The sequence below is a fragment of the Panulirus ornatus genome, chromosome 68 (assembly GCF_036320965.1).
Source record: "Panulirus ornatus isolate Po-2019 chromosome 68, ASM3632096v1, whole genome shotgun sequence".
Taxonomy (NCBI): Eukaryota; Metazoa; Arthropoda; class Malacostraca; order Decapoda; family Palinuridae; genus Panulirus; species Panulirus ornatus.
Window position 1 is genome coordinate 27,212,743 of NC_092291.1, and position 23,420 is coordinate 27,236,162.

Consider the following 23,420-nt stretch of genomic DNA (forward strand, 5'->3'; position numbering starts at 1 on the left):
GGTCGTGACCATCCAATGTATAAGCATCAGTATGACATACTCCAGTTGCCAGTACCTACAACCATCAAAATGAAAAGTTATAGACAGAATATTTCAAAACTAACATTGTAACTAACACAAGAATATTTCAATACCTACAGTGTAGCCAACAGTAAAATATTTCAAAACCAAAAGTGTAGCTAACACCAAAATAATGAACTCAAAAAATAACATTATTTCAATACAACTTGCCATTTCAGTTTTCATTCTCTATCCTCACAAAAAGATAAACAATAACAATAATCATGAAAATAAAAAATCAATCTCCATCAGCAACACAAGATGCATACAATATCAACAAAATCAAGTAACAATTAAACTTTTACACGGTAAAGTTAAACTTTGTCCTACTTATCATAACCGCAGATAACTGATTGATCTATTGAAAAAAGTCAATCACATCTGCCTTTCCATTATCATTATTACACTTCCAATCTAGTGCAATCTACTGGGGTGGATCAGGCAAGTCCAGCCTCACACCATGCATAACCCATACCCAGTGTGTTTATAGTGAAATGAACTTACAAACTTAAAAAAGGACTTATTTTTTCACACACATTCAAAATGTTGATTCATTAAGACCAACTCCATATGTAAAATACTTCCACTGCATCTAATTCCATCATTCCTCAAGTAAATCTAAAGTATGCCAATCCCTTATCAATTCATTCACATCTACCCATTTCTTCTGCAGTCCAACTCTCCTCCTTGTCCCATCTACAGTACTACTACATATCCTCTTCACCAGTCTATCATCAACCACATGTTATGTACAACCATAACACCCCACAACATTCCCATGTCTTCATTCTATCTAACCTCCTAATTCTAAAACTACCATGCAAAATAAATCATGCTGCATTTCTCTTTCTGTTCTGTAGGTATTATTGAGCCAATGCTCCCATAACTTGTCTGGGTTTGTCCTAGTCCCTATGAATTAGACTGGCAGCATATGTAGCAACGGCTTCCACTAGCTTCTTATGGAAACAGGTCTCATAAGGACTTGCCTTTATAAAACCTTTCCCCAATGGGTAGAGGTTTGGAATTCTCTTCCATTGCTTGATTTTCTTTCACATAGCTTTTCCACCAGCAAGCATTAGGTCTATAATACAAACCCCTCAGCTAAAATGAATCCTCCCTCTGTTCTTTTCTCTTATACCTATCATCCAGGATGGTCAAGGTCTGGACATGCTTTAGGCCAAGTTCTATTATATCAATCTTATAGTAGATGAAATAAAACAAGTGGGTTTAATATCTATATGGATGAGGTCTTGCAGGAGGTGAAGGCAAAGATTTTAGATGCGCAAATATGCAATCTCCTGGGAATAAGGCTGACTAAGAAAAAATTTAGTTGGTTTTCTGATGACACAGCACCAGTAGCAAATATGTGAGAAACAGCAACGGAAGCTTGCATTTAGGATAGTCGGAAAAAAGTTAAGAGAATGTGAATAAAAGTAAGACTAACAAGTTTAACAGAGAAAAAGACTGAAGGAACGTGTGGAAAAGGTTATTCTTTGGTAGAACAATAATGAGTATTGTTGAAGGGTACAGTAATCCCAACAATGTTGTATGGATGCAACGCATGGGGTACATATGAGAATATTAGTGGAGGGTAGATGTATTGGAAAAGAAATGCATGAGGACAATGTGTGGTGTGAGATGGTTTGATCAAATAAGAAAAAAATTATATACACAAGTGGTGAGGTCATAAGGAGAGAGTGGTTGAGTGCTGATAAGAGTGTTCAAAAGTGGCCTGGACATATCAAGGTAATGTGTGAAGAGAGGTCAATTAGGAGGATCTACATGTCAGAAGTGGAAGCATAAAACAAGCTAAAAGTAAAAAAAGATTTTGAATGCTCAGGCCTAAACATGCAAGAGGGTGAAAGGCATGCAAGGGATCAAGTGAATTTTGGAGTGAAGAGCTAGTATGTTTGAGAAAAGGAACCTGGTTGTTCAGGCAAGGAGTGTAAAAAAGTTCAAGGGCAAAAGTGGAGACACTTAGGTAACGTCCTAGGAGTGAAGTTAGGGTAGTGAGTGAACAAGAGCTTAAGATAGGGTAGCATTACTAATCAAGCAGGAGTTGTAAGAATGTGTGAAAGAGTGTATTGAGCTCCAGACTGATATGGGTAAAATGAAAGTGGATTTCAAGAAGGATGATGATGAAAGGCAAATGCCAAGCTGGTGTGTCAGCAGATTTGATGCTAAGAGATAGGGTATTAGTGATGGGTGATTCAAATGAAAGACTAAGTAATGTTGCAAATAATGGTATAATGGGTACATGAGGTATTCAGTGAAGAGAAGAGGAATAGTAAACAGCTTGTGGAATGTGTGCTGAAAAAGAACTGGTGATTGGGAATACCTGGTTCAATAAGAAATACACAAGTTTATGTAGGTGATAAGAAATGATGGTATGGGGGCATTACTGAATTAAATGCTAATTGACAGGCATACAAAAGAGACTTTTTGATATAAAAGTATTGAGAGGGCAGCTGAAGGGATATCTGACTTTTAACATGCAAAGCAAGGGTGAAAATTTGTTGGGTTTTCGGAAAAGAGAAACAATGAGGGAAAACTTTGGTGAAAGGGAGTGACCTTGGAAAAGAGATGTGACAAGAAATACAAAGAGAAATTGATGAGCTTGTAAGAAAGAGTACCAAGTGGCAGGATGGAAAAGTAAAGCTGCTCGTGACAATGAGTGGCGTATGGGCATTACTCAAAGAGGAACACAAATGACTGGATGATGAGCAAATAGTGGAAGGAGGTCAAAAAGGAAGTTGCAAGGTTTGAAAAAAAGGACAAACGAGAGCTGGGGTGAGAAATTCTAAGTAAAATTCTATGAAAATAAGGTTTTGAAAGGGTTATCAGTGCTAAAAAAACGAGAACCAATGGGACGTTAGAAAAATGGACAAATGGGGAAGCGGTCACATGTAGTAATGAAGTCAGAAAATGGAGTGAGCAATAAAATTTTTTTGAACGTTATACTATTATTTTATTTTGCCTTGTCGCTGTCTCCCGCGTTTGCAAGGTAACGCAAAGAAACATACAAAAGAAATGGCCCAACCCACTCCCATAGACATTTTTTTTTTTTTTTTGCTTTGTCGGTCTCCCGCGTTTGCGAGGTAGCGCAAGGAAACAGACGAAAGAAATGGCCCAACCCACCCCCATACACATGTATGTACATACGTCCACACACGCAAATATACATACCTACACAGCTTTCCATGGTTTACCCCAGACGCTTCACATGCCTTGATTCAATCCACTGACAGCACGTCAACCCCGGTATACCACATCGATCCAATTCACTCTATTCCTTGCCCTCCTTTCACCCTCCTGCATGTTCAGGTCCCGATCACACAAAATCTTTTTCACTCCATCTTTCCACCTCCAATTTGGTCTCCCTCTTCTCCTCGTTCCCTCCACCTCCGACATATGTATCCTCTTGGTCAATCTTTCCTCACTCATTCTCTCCATGTGCCCAAACTATTTCAAAACACCCTCTTCTGCTCTCTCAACCACGCTCTTTTTATTTCCACACATCTCTCTTACCCTTACGTTACTTACTCGATCAAACCACCTCACACCACACATTGTCCTCAAACATCTCATTTCCAGCACATCCATCCTCCTGCGCACAACTCTATCCATAGCCCATAACTCGCAACCATACAACATTGTTGGAACCACTATTCCTTCAAACATACCCATTTTTGCTTTCCGAGATAATGTTCTCGACTTCCACACATTCTTCAAGGCTCCCAGAATTTTTGCCCCCTCCCCCACCCTATGATCCACTTCCACTTCCATGGTTCCATCCACTGCCAGATCCACTCCCAGATATCTAAAACACTTCACTTCCTCCAGTTTTTCTCCATTCAAACTCACCTCCCAATTGACTTGACCCTCAACCCTACTGTACCTAATAACCTTGCTCTTATTCACATTTACTCTTAACTTTCTTCTTCCACACACTTTACCAAACTCAGTCACCAGCTTCTGCAGTTTCTCACATGAATCAGCCACCAGTGCTGTATCATCAGCGAACAACAACTGACTCACTTCCCAAGCTCTCTCATCCACAACAGACTTCATACTTGTCCCTCTTTCCAAAACTCTTGCATTCACCTCCCTAACAACCCCATCCATAATCAAATTAAACAACCATGGAGACATCACACACCCCTGCCGCAAACCTACATTCACTGAGAACCATTCACTTTCCTCTCTTCCTACAGGTACACATGCCTTACATCCTCGATAAAAACTTTTCACTGCTTCTAACAACTTTCCTCCCACACCATATATTCTTAATACCTTCCACAGAGCATCTCTATCAACTCTATCATATGCCTTCTCCAGATCCATAAATGCTACATAAAAATCCATTTGCTTTTCTAAGTATTTCTCACATACATTCTTCAAAGCAAACACCTGATCCACACATCCTCTACCACTTCTGAAACCACACTGCTCTTCCCCAATCTGATGCTCTGTACATGCCTTCACCCTCTCAATCAATACCCTCCCATATAATTTACCAGGAATACTCAACAAACTTATACCTCTGTAATTTGAGCACTCACTCTTATCCCCTTTGCCTTTGTACAATGGCACTATGCACACATTCCGCCAATCCTCAGGCACCTCACCATGAGTCATACATACATTAAATAACCTTACCAATCAGTCAACAATGCAGTCACCCCCTTTTTTAATAAATTCCACTGCAATACCATCCAAACCTGCTGCCTTGCCGGCTTTCATCTTCCGCAAAGCTTTCACTACCTCTTCTCTGTTTACCAAATCATTTTCCCCAACCCTCTCACTTTGCACACCACCTCGACCAAAACACCCTATATCTGCAACTCTATCATCTAACACATTCAACAAACCTTCAAAATACTCACTCCATCTCCTTCTCACATCACCACTACTTGTTATCACCTCCCCATTTGCGCCCTTCACTGAAGTTCCCATTTGCTCCCTTGTCTTACGCACTTTATTTACCTCCTTCCAGAACATCTTTTTATTCTCCCTAAAATTTAATGATACTCTCTCACCCCAACTCTCATTTGCCCTTTTTTTCACCTCTTGCACCTTTCTCTTGACCTCCTGTCTCTTTCTTTTATACATCTCCCACTCAATTGCATTTTTTCCCTGCAAAAATCGTCCAAATGCCTCTCTCTTCTCTTTCACTAATACTCTTACTTCTTCATCCCACCACTCACTACCCTTTCTAATCAACCCACCTCCCACTCTTCTCATGCCACAAGCATCTTTTGCGCAATCCATCACTGATTCCCTAAATACATCCCATTCCTCCCCCACTCCCCTTACTTCCATTGTTCTCACCTTTTTCCATTCTGTACTCAGTCTCTCCTGGTACTTCCTCACACAAGTCTCCTTCCCAAGCTCACTTACTCTCACCACCCTCTTCACCCCAACATTCACCCCAACATACAAATCTTCACCTTAGCCTCCACAAGATAATGATCAGACATCCCTCCAGTTGCACCTCTCAGCACATGAACATCCAAAAGTCTCTCTCGCGCGCCTGTCAATTAACACGTAATCCAATAACGCTCTCTGGCCATCTCTCCTACTTACATGAGTATACTTATGTATATCTCGCTTTTTAAACCAGGTATTCCCAATAATCAGTCCTTTTTCAGCACATAAATCTACAAGCTCTTCACCATTTCCATTTACAACACTGAACACCCCATGTATACCAATTATTCCCTCAACTGCCACATTATTCACCTTTGCATTCAAATCACCCATCACTATAACCCGGTCTCGTGCATCAAAACCACTAACACACTCATTCAGCTGCTCCCAAAACACTTGCCTCTCATGATCTTTCTTCTCATGCCAAGGTGCATATGCACCAATAATCACCCATTTCTCTCCATCAACTTTCAGTTTTACCCATATTAATCGAGAATTTACTTTCTTACATTCTATCACATACTCCCACAACTCCTGTTTCAGGAGTACTGCTACTCCTTCCCTTGCTCTTGTCCTCTCACTAACCCCTGACTTTACTCCCACGACATTCCCAAACCACTCTTCCCCTTTACCCTTGAGCTTCGTTTCACTCAGAGCCAAAACATCCAGGTTCCTTTCCTCAAACATACTACCTATCTCTCCCTTTTTCACATCTTGGTTACATCCACACACATTTAGGCACCCCAATCTGAGCCTTCGAGGATGAGCACTCCCCGCGACTCCTTCTTCTGTTTCCCATTTTAGAAAGTTAAAAAAATACGAGGGGAGGATTTCTGGCCCCCCGCTCCCGTCCCCTCTAGTCGCTTTCTACGACACGCGAGGAATGCGTGGGAAGTATTCTTTCACCCCTATCCTCCCCTCTCGTTTTTTTTTTTTTTTTTTTTTTCCAAAAGAAGGAACAGAGAAGAGGGCCAGGTGAGGATATTCCCTCAAAGGCCCAGTCCTCTGTTCTTAACGCTACCTCGCTATCGCGGGAAATAGCGAATAGTATGAAAAAAAAAAAAAAAAAATATATATATATATATATATATATATATATATATATATATATATATATATATATATATATATACACACATACACACACACACACACACACATACATACGCACATATACACACACACATACATATACATATGAAAAATGTAAGAAACAATTTAGAAAACTGAAACTTCTGGCTTGAAATGAAATGAAAAAACGAATGTCACATAATGGTTCAACCTCTGGCTATGGAAAAAGAAAATGTATAATTTATTTACACAAACGTCAATAGTAGTTCTCATCAGTTTAACCACTGTATCAATAAGCTTCAATGTCTAAGCTACATTTTTTCCAATTACACTATTTTCTTGTCAAAACCATCACTCCAGTAACACAACTATAAACATTTACTTCCCCTTTAAAAAAGTTCTGGGGAAGTCTGTCTCGATGGATAGAGTTATATACACATGTATATACGTAAACGTCCACACACGCAAATATACATACCTTTACATCTCAAATATATATACAAACACAGACATATGCATATATACACATGTACGTAATTCATACTGTCTGCCTTTATCTATTCCCATCGCCACCTCGCCACATATGGAATAACTTCCCCCTCCCCCCTCATGTGTGTGAGGTAGCGCCAGGAAAAGACAACAAAGGCCCCATTCATTCACACTCAGTCTCTAGCTGTCATGTAATAATGCCCGAAACCACAGCTCCCTTTCCACATCCAGGCCCCACAGAACTTTCCATGGTTTACCCCAGATGCTTCACATGCCCTGATTCAATCCACTGACACCACATCGACCCCAGTACCACATTGATCCAATTCACTCTATTCCTTGCCCGCCTTTCACCCTCCTGCATGTTCAGGCACCGATCACTCAAAATCTTTTTCACTCCATCTTTCCACCTCCAATTTGGTCTCCCACTTCTCCTTGTTCCCTCCACCTCCGACACATATATCCTCTTGGTCAATCTTTCCTCACTCATTCTCTCCATGCGACCAAACCATTTCAAAACACCCTCTTCTGCTCTCTCAACCGACGCTCTTTTTATTTCCACACATCTCTCTTACCCTTACATTACTTACTCGATCAAACCACCTCACACCACATATTGTCCTCAAACATCTCATTTCCAGAACATCCACCCTCCTGCACACAACTCTATCCATAGCCCACGCCTCGTAACCATACAACATTGTTGGAACCACTATTCCTTCAAACATACCCATTTTTGCTTTCTGAGATAATGTTCTCGACTTCCACACATTCTTCAAGGCTCCCAGGATTTTCGCCCCCTCCCCCACCCTATGATTCACTTCCACTTCCATGGTTCCATCTGCTGTCAGATCCACTCCCAGATATCTAAGATACTTTACTTCCTCCAGTTTTTCTCCATTCAAACTTACCTCCTAATTGACTTGACCCTCAACCCTACTGTACCTAATAACCTTGCTCTTATTCACATTTACTCTTAACTTTCTTCTTTCACACACTTTACCAAACTCAGTCACCAGCTTCTGCAGTTTCTCGCATGAATCAGCCATCAGCGCTGTATCATCAGCGAACAACAACTGACTCACTTCCCAAACTCTCTTATCCCCAACAGACTGCATACTTGCCCCTCTTTCCAAAACTCTTGCATTTACCTCCCTAACAACCCCATCCATAAACAAATCAAACAACGAAGGAGACATCACACACCGCTGCCACAAACCTACATTCACTGAGAACCATTCACTTTCCTCTCTTTCTACACGTACATATGCCTTACATCCTCGATAAAAACTTTTCACTGCTTCTAACAACTTGCCTCCCACACCATATATCCTTAGTACCTTCCACAGAGCATCTCTATCAACTCTGTCATATGCCTTCTCCAGATCCATGAATGCTACATACAAATCAATTTGCTTTTCTAAGTATTTCTCACATACATTCTTCAAAGCAAACACCTGATCCACACATCTTCAACCACTTCTGAAACCACACTGCTCTTCCCCAATCTGATGCTCTGTACATGCCTTCACCCTCTCAATCAATACCCTCCCATATAATTTACCAGGAATACTCAACACACTTATACCTCTGTAATTTGAGCACTCACTCTTATCCCCTTTGCCTTTGTACAATTGCACTTAGCAAGCATTCCGCCAATCCTCAGGCACCTCACCATGAGTCATACATACATTAAATAACCTTACCAACCAGTCAACAATACAGTCACCCCCTTTTTTAATAGATTCCACAGCAATACCATCCAAACCCACTGCCTTGCCGGCTTTCATCTTCCGCAAAGCTTTTACTACCTCTTCTCTGTTTACCAAATCATTTTCCCTAACCCTCTCACTTTGCACACCACCTCGACCAAAACACCCTATATCTGCAACTCTATCATCAAACACATTCAACAAACCTTCAAAATACTCACTCCATCTCCTTCTCACATCACCACTACTTGTTATCACCTCCCCATTAGCCCCCTTCACTGAAGTTCCCATTTGCTCCCTTGTCTTACGCACTTTATTTACCTCCTTCCAGAACATCTTTTTATTCTCCCTAAAATTTAATGATACTCTCTCATCCCAACTCTCATTTGCCCTTTTTTTCACCTCTTGCACCTTTCTCTTGACCTCCTGCCTCTTTCTTTAATACATCTCCCACTCATTTGCATTTTTTCCCTGCAAAAATCATTCAAATGCCTCTCTCTTCTCTTTCACTAATAATCTTACTTCTCCATCTCACCACTCACTACCCTTTCTAATCAACCCACCTCCCACGCTTCTCATGCCACAAGCATCTTTTGCGCAATCCATCACTGATTCCCTAAATACATCCCATTCCTCCCCCACTCCCCTTACCTCCTTTGTTCTCACCTTTTTCCATTCTGTACTCAGTCTCTCCTGGTACTTCCTCACACAAGTCTCCTCCCAAGCTCACTCACTCTCATCACCCTCTTCACCCCAAAATTCTCTCTTCTTTTCTGAAAACCCATACAAATCTTCACCTTCGCCTCCACAAGATAATGATCAGACATCCCTCCAGTTGCACCTCTCAGCACATTAACATCCAAAAGTCTCTCTCACGCACCTGTCAATTAACACGTAATCCAATAACGCTCTCTGGCCATCTCTCCTACTTACATAAGTATACTTATGTATATCTCGCTTTTTAAACCAGGTATTCCCAATCACCAGTCCTTTTTCAGCACATAAATCTACAAGCTCTTCACCATCTCCATTTACAACACTGAACACCCCATGTATACCAATTATTCCCTCAACTGCCACATTACTCACCTTTGCATTCAAATCACCCATCACTATAACCCGGTCTTGTGCATCAAAACCAATAACACGCTAATTCAGCTGCTCCCGAAACACTTGCCTCTCATGATCTTTCTTCTCATGCCCAGGTGCATATGCACCAATAATAACCCATCTCTCTCCATCAACTTTCAGTTTTACCCATATTAACCTAGAATTTACTTTCTTACACTCTAAGACAAACAAATGGCAAAAGTAGGGTGTCTGAGTCAGGGAGTCGCACAAAGCAAAAGATTCATGAACACCAGTTTGCTGAAGAGAAAAGAAGTGCTGGAAACCCTCCCCTCCTTGTATTTTAACTTTCTAAAAGGGGAAACAGAGGAGTCACGCAGGGAGTGCTCATCCTCCTCGAAGGCTCAGATTGGGGTGTCTAAATGTGTATCGATGTAACCAAGAAGAGAAAAAAGGAGAGATAGGTAGTATGTTTGAGGAAAGAACCTGGATATTTTGGCTCTGAGTGAAATGAAGCTCAAGGGTAAAGGGGAAGAGTGGTTTGGGAATGTCTTAGAAGTAAAGTCAGGGGTTAGTGAGTGGACAAGAGAAAGGGAAGGAGTAGCACTACTCCTGAAACAGGAGTGATGGGAGTATGTGACAGTGTAACAAAGTAAACTCTACATTGATATAGGTAAAACTGAAAGTGGATGGAGAGAGATGGGTGATTATTGGTGCAAATGCACCTAAGCATGACAGGAAAGATAATGAGAGGCAAGTGTTTTGGGAGCAGCTGAGTGAGTGTGTTAGTAGTTTTGATGCACCAGACCAGGTTATAGTGATGGGTGATTTCAATGCAAGGTGAGTAACGTGGCAGTTGAGGGAATAATTGGTGTACATGGGGTATTCAGTGTTGTAAATGGAAATGGTGAAGACCTTGTAGATTTATGCGCTAAAAAAGGACTGGTGACTGGGAATACCTGGCTTAAAAAGAGATATAAGTATATGTATGTAAGTAGGAGAGATGACCAGAGAGTGTTATTGGATTACGTTAATTGATAGGTGTGCGAAAGAGAGACTTTTGGATGTTAATGTGCTCAGAGGTGCAACTGGATAGATGTCTGATCATTATCTTGTGGAGGTGAAGGTGAAGATTTGTAGAGGTTTTCAGAAAAGAAGAAAGAATGTTGGGATGAACAGTGGTGAGAGAAAATGAGCTTGGGAAAGAGACTTATGTGCGGAAGTACCAGGAGAGACTGAGTGCAGAATGGAAAAAGATGAGAACAAAGGACGTAAGGGGAGTGGGGGAGGAATGGGATGTATTGAGGGAAGCAGTGATGGCTGGTGCAAAAGATGCTTGTGGCATGAGAAGCGTGGGAGGAGGGCAGATTATAAAGGGTTGTGAGTGGTAGGTTGAAGAAGTAAGATTATTGGTGAAAGAGAAGAGAGAGGCATTTGAACGATTTTTGCAGGGAAATAATGCAAATGAGTGGGAGATGTATAAAAGAAAGAGACAGGAGGTCAAGAGAAAGGTGCAAGAGGTGAAAAAAAGGGGGTAAATGAGAGTTAGGGTGAGAGAGTATCATTAAATTTTAGGGAGAATAAAAAGATGTTTTGGAAGGAGGTAAATAAAGTGTGTAAGACAAGGGAACAAATGGGAACTTCAGTGAAGGGGGCTAATGGGGAGGTGATATCAAGTAGTGGTGATGTGAGAAGGAAATGGAGTGAGTATTTTGAAAGTTTGTTGAATGTGTTTGATGATAGAGTGGCAGATATAGATTGTTTTGGTCGAGGAGGTGTGCAAAGTTAGGGGGTTAGGGAGGACGATTTGGTAAACAGAGAAGAGGTAGTAAAAGCTTTGCGGAAGATGAAAGCCGGCAAGGCAGCAGGTTTGGATGGTACTGCAGTGGAATTTACTAAAAATGGGGGTGACTGTATTGTTGACTAGTTGGAAAGGTTATTTAATGTATGTAAGATTCATGGTGAGGTGTGTGAAGATTGGCGGAATGCTTGCATAGTGCCATTGTACAAAGGAAAAGAGGATAAAAGTTAGTGCTCAAATTAGAGAGGTACAAGTTTGTTGAGTATTCCTGAGAAATTACATGGGGGGGGAATTGATTGAGAGGGTGAGGGTATGTACAGAGCATCAGATTGGGGAAGAGCAAAGCGGTTTCAAAAGTGCTAGAGGATGTGTGGATCAGGGGTTCGTTTTGAAGAATGTATATGAGAAATACTTAGAAAAGCAAATGAATTTGTATGTAGCATTTATGGATCTGGAGAAGGCATATGATAAGAGTTGATAGAGATGCTCTGTGGAAGGTATTAAGAATATATGGTGTGGGAGACAAGTTGTTAGAAGTAGTGAAAAGTTTTTAGCGAGGATGTAAGGCATGTGTACGTGTAGGAGTAGAGGATAGTGATTGGTTCTCAGTGAATGTTGGTTTGCGGCAGGGGTGTGTGATCTCTCCATGGTTGTTTAATTTGTTTATGGATGGGGTTGTTAGGGAGGTGAATGCAAAAGCTTTGGAAAGAGGGGCAACTATGCAGTCTGTTCTGGATGAGAGAGTTTGGGAAGTGAGTCAGTTGTTGTTCGCTGATGATACAGCGACGGTGGTTGATTCGTGTCAGAAACTGCAGAAGCTGGTGACCGAGTTTGGTAAAGTGTGTGAAAGAAGAAAGCCTGAGAGTAAATGTGAACAATATCATGGTTATTAGGTACAGTAGGGTTGACAGACAAGTCAATTAGGAGGTAAGTTTGAATGGAGAAAAACTGGAGGAAGTGAAGTGTTTTAGATATCTAGTAGTGGATTTGGCAGCGGGTGGAACCATGGAAGTGGTAATGAATCATAGGGTGGGGGAGGGGGCGAAAGTTCTGGGAGCGTTGAAGAATGTGTGGAGGTCGAAAACATTATCTCGGAAAGGAAAAATGGGTATGTTTGAAGGAATAGTTGTTCCAGCAATGTTATATGGTTGCGAGGTATGGGGTATAGATAGAGTTGTGTAGAAGAGAGTGGATGTGCTGGAAATGAGATGTTTGAAGACAATATGTGGTGTGAGGTGGTTTGATCGACTGAGTAATAATAGGGTAAGAGAGATGTGTGGTAATAAAAAGAGTGTGGTTGACAGAGCAGAGGAGCATGTTTTGAAATGGTTTGGTCACATGGAGAGAATGAGTGAGGAAATATTAACTAAGAGGATATACGTGTCAGAGGTGGAGGGGAACGAAGAGAAGTGGGAGACCAAATTGGGGGTGGAAAGATGGAGTGAAAAAGATTCTGCTGGGGGAGGGGGTTGTTATTTCATGTGTGGCGGGGTGGCAATGGGAATGAATAAAGGCAGACAGCATGAATTATGTATATGTGTATATATGTATATGTCTGTGTGTGTATATATATGTATACGTTGACATGTATAGGTATGTATATTTACGTGTGTGGACGTGTATGTATATACATATGTATGTGGGTGGGTTGGGCCATTCTTTCGTCTGTTTCCTTGCGCTACCTCACTAACGCAGGAGACAGCGACAAAGTAAATAAACAAATACAAAAAATAAAAAAATAAAAAATATATATATATGTATATATCTATATATTTATTTGCTTTGTCGCTGTCTCCCGCGTCAGTGAGGTAGCGCAGGGAAACAGACGAAAGAATGGCCCAACCCACCCACATACACATGTATATACATACACGTCCACACACGTAAATATATATACCTATACATATCAATGTATACATATATATACACACACAAACATATACATATATACACATGTACTTAATTCATACAGTCTGCCTTTATTCATTCCCATTGCTATCTCGCCACACTTGGAATAACAACCCCCTCCCCCCTCATGTGTGTGAGGTAGCATTAGGAAAAGAAAACAAAGGCCCCATTCGTTCACACTCAGTCTAGCTGTCATGTAATGATGCACCAAAACCACAGCTCCCTTTCCACATCCAGGCCCCACACAACTTTCCATGGTTTACCCCAGACGCTTCACATGCCCTAGTTCAATCCATTGACAGCACGTCAACCCTGGTATACCACATTGTTCCAATTCACTCTACTCCTTGCACGCCTTTCACACTCCTGCATGTTCAGGCCCCGATCACTCAAAATCTCTTTCACTCCATCTTTCCACCTCCAATTTGGTCTCCCACTTCTCCTCATTCCCTCCACCTCCGACACATATATATCCTCTTGGTCAATCTTTCCTCATTCATTCTTTCCATATGACCAAACCATTTCAATACACCCTCTTCTCTCTCAACCACACTCTTTTTATTTCCACATATCTCTCTTACCCTTACATTACTTACTCGATCAAACCACCTCACACCACATATTGTCCTCAAACATCTCATTTCCAGCACATCCACCCCCCTCTACACAACTCTATCCATAGCCCACGCCTCGCAACCATACAACATTGTTAGAACCACTATTCCTTCAAACATACCCATTTTTGCTTTACGAGATAATGTTTTCGACCTCCACACATTCTTCAACGCTCCCAGAATTTTCACCCCCAGCCCCACCCTGTGATTCACTTCCGCTTCCATGGTTCCATTCGCTGCCAAATCCACTCCCAGATATCTAAAATACTTTACTTCCTCCAGTTTTTCTCCATTCAAACTTACCTCCCAATTGACTTGACCCTCAACCCTACTGTACCTAATAATCTTGCTCTTATTCACATTTACTCTTAACTTTCTTCTTTCGCACACTTTACCAAACTCATTCACCAGCCTCTGCAGTTTCTCACATGAATCAGCCACCAGCGCTGTATCATCAGCGAACAACAACTGACTCACTTCCCAAGCTCTCTCATCCCCAACAGACTGTACACTTGCCCCCCTTTCCAAAAGCCTTGCATTCACCTCCCTAACAACCCCATCCATAAACAAATTAAACAACCATGGAGACATCACACACCCCTGCCGCAAACCTACATTCACTGAGAACCAATCATTTTCCTCTTTTCCTACACGTACACACGCCTTACATCCTCGATAAAAACTTTTCACTGCTTCTAACAACTTGCCTCCCACACCATATATTCTTAATACCTTCCACAGAGCATCTCTATCAACTCTATCATATGCTTTCTCCAGATTCATAAATGCTACATACAAATCCATTTGCTTTTCAAAGTATTTCTCACATACATTCTTCAAAGCAAACACCTGATCCACACATCCTTTACCACTTCTGAAACCACACTGCTCTTCCCCAGTCTGATGCTCTGTACATGCCTTCACCCTCTCAATCAATACCCTCCCATATAATTTACCAAGAATACTCAACAAACTTATACCTCTGTAATTTGAGCACTCACTCTTATCCCCTTTGCCTTTGTACAATGGCACTATGCACGCACTCTGCCAATCCTCAGGCACCTCACCATGAGTCATACATACATTAAATAACCTTACCAACCAGTCAACAATACAGTCACCCCATTTTTTAATAAATTCCACTGCAATGCCATCCAAACCCGCTGCCTTGCCGGCTTTCATCTTCCACAAAGCTTTAACTACCTCTTCTCTGTTAACCAAATCGTCCTCCCTAACCCTCTCACTTTGCACACCATCTCGACCAAAACACCCTATATCTACAACTCTATAATCAAACACATTCAACAAACCTTCAAAATACTCACTCTATCTCCTCACATCACCACTACTTGTTATCACCTCCCCATTAGCCCCCTTCACTGAAGTTCCCATTTGTTCCCCTGTCTTATGCACTCCATCTACCTCCTTCCAAAACACCTTTTTATTCTCCCAAATATTTAATGATACTCTCTCACCCCAACTCTCATTTGCCCTCTTTTTCACCTCTTGCACCTTTCTCTTGATCTCCTGCCTCTTTCTTTTATACATCTCCTACTCATTTGCATTATTTCCCTGCAAAAATCATCCAAATGCCTCTCTCTTCTCTTTCACTAATAATCTTACTTCTTCATCCCACTACTCACAACCCTTTCTAATCTGCCCACCTCCCACGCTTCTCATTCCACAAGCATCTTTTGCACAAGCCATCACTGATTCCCTAAATACATCCCATTCCTCCCCCACTCCCCTTACCTCCTTTATTCTCACCCTTTTCCATTCTGTACTCAGTCTCTCCTGGTACTTCCTCACACAAGTCTCCTTCCCAAGCTTACTTACTCTCACCACTCTCTTCACCCCAACATTCTCTACAAATCTTCACCTTTGCCTCCACAAGATAATGATCAGACATCCCTCCAGTTGCACCTCTCAGCACATTAACATCCAAAAGTCCCTCTTTCTGCGCCTATCAATTAACACGTAGTCCAATAACGCTCTCTGGCCATCTCTCCTACTTACATACGTATACTTATGTATATCTCGCTTTTTAAACCAGGTATTCCCAATCACCAGTCCTTTTTCGGCACATAAATTTACAAGCTCTTCACCATTTCCATTTACAACACTGAACACCCCATGTATACCAACTATTCCCTCAACTGCCACATTACTCACCTTTGCATTCAAATCACCCATCACTATAACCCGTTCTCGTGCATCAAAACTACCAACACACTCATTCAGCTGCTCCCAAAACACTTGCCTCTCAAGATCTTTCTTCTCATGCCCAGGTGCATATACACCAATAATCACCCATCTCTCTCCATCAACTTTCAGTTTTACCTATATCAATGTAGAGTTTACTTTCTTACACTCTATCACATACTCCCACAACTCCTGTTTCAGGAGTAGTGCTACTCCTTCCCTTGCTCTTGTCCTCTCACTAACCCGACTTTACTCGTAAGACATTCCCAAACCATTCTTCCCCTTTACCCTTGAGCTTCGTTTCACTCAGAGCCATAACATCCAGGTTCCTTTCCTCAAACATACTACATATCTCTCCTTTTTTCTCATCTTGGTTACATCCACACAAATTTAGACACCCCAATCTGAGCCTTCGAGGAGCATGAGCACTCCCTGCGTGCCTACTTCTTCTGTTTCCCCTTTTAGAAAGTTGAAATACAAGGAGGGGAGGGTTTCTAGCCCCTCGCTCCCGTCCCCTTTAGTTGCCTTCTACGACATGTTAGGAATGCGTGGGAAGTATTTTTTCTCCCCTATATTCATACTTGCTGTCTTCACCTATCACCAAAAACTCGTAAAGGTGCACCTTTAAATAAGATGCACATAAAATCCCCTTGAAAAAAATAACATATAAATGATAATACAGTAATCTCATTGGAGGCTGAATACCATACAACTCCACAATAAATGTGGTGCATTCTCTTAATAGTTTGCATCATGAAGTTCTGTAATCTTAAAAAAACTTTCATTTACAATTAATTCTTAAAGACATAGGTTTACCTACCTTTATTCATCAACAGTATTAAATTATAAAGTTATATGATCTCTACATACATCTCTAAGAACAAAATAAACTGACCTAAAAGTTAAAACAGTACAATCTACCAATGTCATTATGTTGCAAACATAGAAGATAAAATCAAGCTGCAGGGTCAGTTTACCTTAATGCGGACTTCTCCAGCTTTTGGAGGAGCGACTTCAACATCTTCAATTGTCAAAGGTTTCTCTTTTTCCCAAGCTACAGCTGCTTTACACTTAATGACCTGAAAAAGAGGAAGAAAAACTTACAATTAACCCTCTATTTCAATATTTGGCACAAATGGTAAGGATTATGCCATGAAATATGAACTGCTTGACCAAAGTTTGGAAGACCGAAAAGTTATCAAAACATGGTTGCAACTGTTTACAAAGGCAGACAACGACAACATACCTAAGGCTAAATTTACCATCACAAACTTCACCACTTATCAAATGAATGAAATCTAAAATATGACATTTAAATCATGATGGAATATGGAAACGAATCTTAATCAAAGCATTTACATTTATAAAGATCTTCAAGCATGTTACATGAAGAAATGTCGATTTGGAATTTAATTCTCATTTCTTACCTCTAAGAAAACCATTTAAAGAGATGGACAACAAATGCATAGGGCCTTGATTATATTGAATAATATCAAAATAGACAGGTATACTTGATCCACAGTGAGACTCGCTGGAAGCTATTTTCATATCTCGGAGTGGATTTGGCAGCGGATGGAACCATGGAAGCAGAAGTGAATAGTGAATCATAGGGTGGGGTAGGGGGCGATAGTTCTGGGAGCATTGAAGAATGAGTGGAAGTCGAGAACGTTATCTTGGAAAGCAAAAATGGGTATGTTTGTAGGAATAGTGGTTCCAACAATGTTATATGGTTGCGAGGCGTGGGCTATGGATAGAGTTGTGCGGAGGAGGGTGGATGTGCTGGAAACGAGATGTTTGAGGACAATATGTGGTGTGAGGTGGCTTGATCAAGTAAGTAATAATAGAGAAGAGAGATTATTTATTTTGCTTTGTCGCTGTCTCCCGTGTTTGCGAGGTAGCGCAAGGAAACAGATGAAAGAAATGGCACAACCCACCCCCATACACAATGTACACACACACACGCCCACACACGCAAATATACATACCTATACATCTCAGTGTACACATATATATACACACACAGACACATACATATATACCCATGCACACAATTCACCCCGCCTGCCCCCATCCATTCCCATCGCCACCTCGCCACACATGGAACACCGTACCCCTCCCCCCTCATGTGTGCGAGGTAGCACTAGGAAAAGACAACAAAGGCCCCATTCGTTCACACTCAGTCTCCAGCTGTCATGCAATAATGCCCGAAACCACAGCTCCCTTTCCACATCCAGGCCCCACACAATTTTCCATGATTTACCCCAGACGCTTCACATGACCTGATTCAATCCACTGACAGCACGTCAACCCCGGTATACCACATCGATCCAATTCACTCTATTCCTTGCCCGCCTTTCACCCTCCTGCATGTTCAGGCCCCGATCACTCAAAATCTTTTTCACTCCATCTTTCCACCTCCAATTTGGTCTCCCACTTCTCCTCGTTCCCTCCACCTCCGACACATATATCCTCTTGGTCAATCTTTCCTCACTAATTTTCTCCATGTGCCCAAACCATTTCAAAACACCCTCTTCTGCTCTCTCAACCATGCTCTTTTTATTTCCACACATCTCTCTTACCCTTACATTACTTACTCGATCAAACCACCTCACACCACACATTGTCCTCAAACATCTCATTTCCAGCACATCCATCCTCCTGCACACAACTCTATCCATAGCCCACGCCTCGCAACCATATAACATTGTTGGAACCACTATTCCTTCAAACATACCCATTTTTGCTTTCCAAGATAATGTTCTCGACTTCCACACATTCTTCAAGGCTCCCAAAATTTTCGCCCCCTCCCCACCCTATGATTCACTTCTGCTTCCATGGTTCCATCCACTGCCAGATCCACTCCCAGATATCTAAAACACTTTACTTCCTCCAGTTTTTCTCCATTCAAACTTACCTCCCAATTGACTTGACCCTCAACCCTACTCTACCTAATAACCGTGCTCTTATTCACATTTACTCTTAACTTTCTTCTTTCACACACTTTACCAAACTCAGTCACCAGCTTCTGCAGTTTCTCACATGAATCAGCCACCAGCACTGTATCATCAGCGAACAACAACTGACTCACTTCCCAAGCTCTCTCATCCACAACAGACTTCATACTTGCCCCTCTTTCCAAAACTCTTGCATTCACCTCCCTAACAACCCCATCCATAAATAAATTAAACAACCATGGAGACATCACACACCCCTGCCGCAAACCTACATTCACTGAGAACCAATCACTTTCCTCTCTTCCTACACATACACAAGAGAGATGTGTGGTAGTAAAAAGAGTGTGGTTAGAGAGCAGAAGAGGGTGTTTTGAAATGGTTTGGTCACATGGAGAGAATAAGTGAGGAAAGATTGACAAAGAGGATAAATGTGTCAGAGGTGGAGGGAACGAGAAGTGGGCGACCAAATTGGAGGTGGAAAGATGGATTGAAAAAGATTTTGAGTGATCGGGGCCTTACCATGCACGAGGGTGAAAGGCATGCAAGGAATAGAGTGAATTGGAACGATGTGGTATACCGGGGTCGACATGCTGTCAATGGATTGAACCAGGGCATGTGAAGCATCTTGGGTAAGCCATGGAAAGTTCTGTGGGGTCTGGATGTGGAAAGGGAGCTGTGGTTTCGGTGCATTATTACATGACAGCTAGAGACTGAGTGTGAACGAATGTGGCCTTTGCTGTCTTTTCCTAGCGCTACCTCGCGCACATGAGGGGGGAGGGTGTTCTTATTTCATGTGTGGCAGGGTGGCAATGGGAATGAATAAAGGCAGACAGCATGAATTATGTACATGTGTATATACGTATAGGTCTCTGTGTGTATATATATGTTGAGATGTATAGGTATGTATATTTGTGTATGTGGATGTGTATGTATATACACGTGTACGTGGGTGGGTTGGGCCATTCTTTCGTCTGTTTCCTTGTGCTACCTTGCTAATGCCGGAGACAGCGACAAAGCAAAATAATAATAATAAAAAAATATGGATTGTGCTCTTCTAACAGATTAAAAAAGTTGGGTGTGCAGGGTATGTAACTCTGATAGTTGTATTATGAAATGCATGTGAAATACACAAGTCAAGCAAAGAAGGAACTTCATAACTGAAGGAAATAGGCAACCACACACACAAAAAAGTGGAGGTGGGACTCTGAAACGCTGACCATAAAGTAAGAGGAAAATACACTAAGACATATGATGAATATAAAGTATACTATGAGAAGTGTGCATGAAGTCAAAATATGTATTTATCCCAATTACATTAGATGGATGAGAAACCTTTGCTTTCTTAGTCTTCACACACACACTGAAAGGAATAAATGATAAACTCCTTCACTTGATTACATGTGCCAAAGGAAACAAAGGATGCAAGTCTGAGGCATATTCTCAAAATGAGATGAGGTTACAAGTGGGGTACTGATGGGCTCAGTTTTGGACCCACTGCTATTCTTGGTGTTTTTCATTGGCTTGTGAGAAGGACTAGACACATACCTAAAGAATTTAGGACTGAAAACAATGGCATCAACTCACAAGGGGACCTAGATAAACTCAAAAGATGACCAAACAAATGGATAATGTGGTTTAATCCAAGTGCAAGGCAATGAATGAGGGAAATGCAAAAGGGAGCCCCAATATAAATACTACTAAACAGGAATTAAGCAACACGATTCTGTGTCAAGAGACTATACCTAACCTGTTCCCAAAGCTTCACATCAGGAGAATACGGAAAGAAGTAAACCATCTGCTCACAAATATTAAAAATGAATTCTTACTGTTCCTAAATGTACCATAATTTTCATCTTGAATTCCAGTTCAGTATACTATTTCTGGAAACAACTAATTTCAATGGGGATTTGGAGGCACACAGGAATCTGTCCCCCCTGAAGGAGTAATCACCAGTGCCAAAAGTGGTAAGTCAGAGACAAAAACAAGGAATTTCAATTTTCATATGAATTTTCATAGTGATAAAGGATCTTAAAAGTGTGTACAAGAAAATTTTCATACTGTAACATCATGTTACCAAGAACACCAGAATCCGGAGGCCTGATACACTATTATCATTATTTTCAGTTATAATAGCATGGGAAGTGAGAACAGCAATATATATAATACAATAACTGAAGTGTTATCACATACAGAAACACAAGAAAAAATAAAGCATTAAGAACATAACTATATGAAGGGGGGGGGGGATAAAAATCAATCACTTAAGGCCAACCCCAAAGCAAAGACCCTTTACTTGTGAATCAGAGGAACACTGAAAACAAAACCTTTTGAATGAGGAATCCCTCTAACTACTTAACATGTCCATACCATGAAAATTTTAGGTACTGGCTAATGATGGTCAAAGAAGGGTGTCAAATACTGTACCTTCCTTCAACCAAACACTCATAATATGCATGACCCTAGTAACTTTTTAGTCATATAATAATAGAATAAGTAGTGGTGAGTCCAAAAGCCACACTCAGTACTTTATGTAAACAAAGATCATTTCCACTGAAGTAGACAACTGATCCCAAAACTTGAACACATACATCCATTCATGATAAATAACCACTTTTACATAATCCTACATTTTCCCTCATATGCAGTGCCCTCACGACTGTCGCGATTCGTAACCATATAACTAAATCTATGAACCATAACTATTATGGTATCTTATAAATCCTTAGCTATAAGTTTAGTTAACTCTCCATTTGTTCGGTGTTGTATCGCAAATGTATCCTCTGATGCAGGCTACTTGGCACCGGCTGATCAGGCTATTTTGCGCAAGTCTGCAAAACCATCAAAAATCTAATCAAACCACATGCTGCAAGATCTTAGCTCCTTCGTAACTCTTATCCACCAAAAAACGGGAAATTGTTCCTTTCTCATCCAAACCATAATATCAGAAGAATTTCGGCAATTCCAAACTCATGATTTTACCCATGTCAGAGTTTATTAAGGTACACATTGACCCCTAACCATCAGTAACATTAGACAGCAAATTTTGCATGTACAATATAGAACTTATACGTAATGATAGGAACCAGAAAAGAAGAATCTACCGGATGAGTTGCTAAGGAAGAGCAGACAAATTTGGCCTTGATACAAAACTGATGCATCACAGCACCGGCTACTCTTTATCACAACATTACAGCTAAATTAATTACATGATTCAGATAGCTAACCTTTCTAGAGCACCAGTATGACGAATTATTACAAAAATAAATAAGAAACTGAACTGTCTCTACTTTCATAAGTACGAAATAAGGATCACTAACCTTGCCGACAGTTGACATCTTGGTAGCGCTTCACACTGCTGACTGACTAGTACTGACAACGTAGCGTGGGTGACCAGCAGATGAACCAGACGTTCTTTATGTAATGGTGTTGTTCACACAGCAACCAACATTACCAAGCATTTGTATATAGATGAGAATTCAAATTCAATTCACTTTCAATCGTTAAGCTAATAGATAATGAAAACTCTGCAAAAGGAAATATACAAACAAGCAAGGAGTACATATTGAACAGACGTGTTAATATACGGATGAAATTGGAAGAAATTGAAATTTTATGATACAAGAAGAACAACTGGCTACAGGGAATGGCACATTGTTGGCCATGCTGATCCACTGGGCGGGGCTAGAGGTGTCAGTCTTTTACGTTAATGCCTTCATCATGTAAGCCTTATTTACCATATATTTATATTCGTACAAATTCAACTTACTGTGTAGGATGACATGTGTTTCCATAAAGATAGACCGGTTTCTGCCAGCGACAAAAAACGAATATTCATAACACAGTCTTGGTATTGGGTTACCGTACGATAATTCGCTGAACTCCACTAGTTTTAAATATGCAAGTAAGCATAATTTCGAATTCGTTAAGCAAACTTCAAAACATATTCTTTAGTAAAAGAAATGTGATAGAACAGTTTGATTAAGTTGTATGAAAATAATCTCTCAATGTTAGTACATTCATTCACAAAAGGCAGAAGCACTTTTAACGGTCATAATGGGCTTCGTTATATGAAAGCTACATAAAGGGCATTTATCAACCTATTAGTCTTTCA

At 40.9% G+C, this 23,420-nt stretch overlaps 1 protein-coding gene across 1 annotated transcript in view; it reads right to left on the reverse strand.

The window, feature by feature from the left end:
* The window catches only part of Fdh (alcohol dehydrogenase class-3 Fdh), a 56,648-nt gene extending 33,543 nt beyond the window's left edge, over positions 1 to 23,105 (reverse strand). The window contains 3 exon segments of the mRNA XM_071659281.1: positions 1 to 55; positions 17,333 to 17,434; positions 23,076 to 23,105. Of these exon segments, the coding sequence (XP_071515382.1) occupies positions 1 to 55; positions 17,333 to 17,434; positions 23,076 to 23,090 (172 nt within the window). The 5' untranslated portion in view covers positions 23,091 to 23,105.
* Between the last annotated feature and the right edge of the window lie 315 nt (positions 23,106 to 23,420).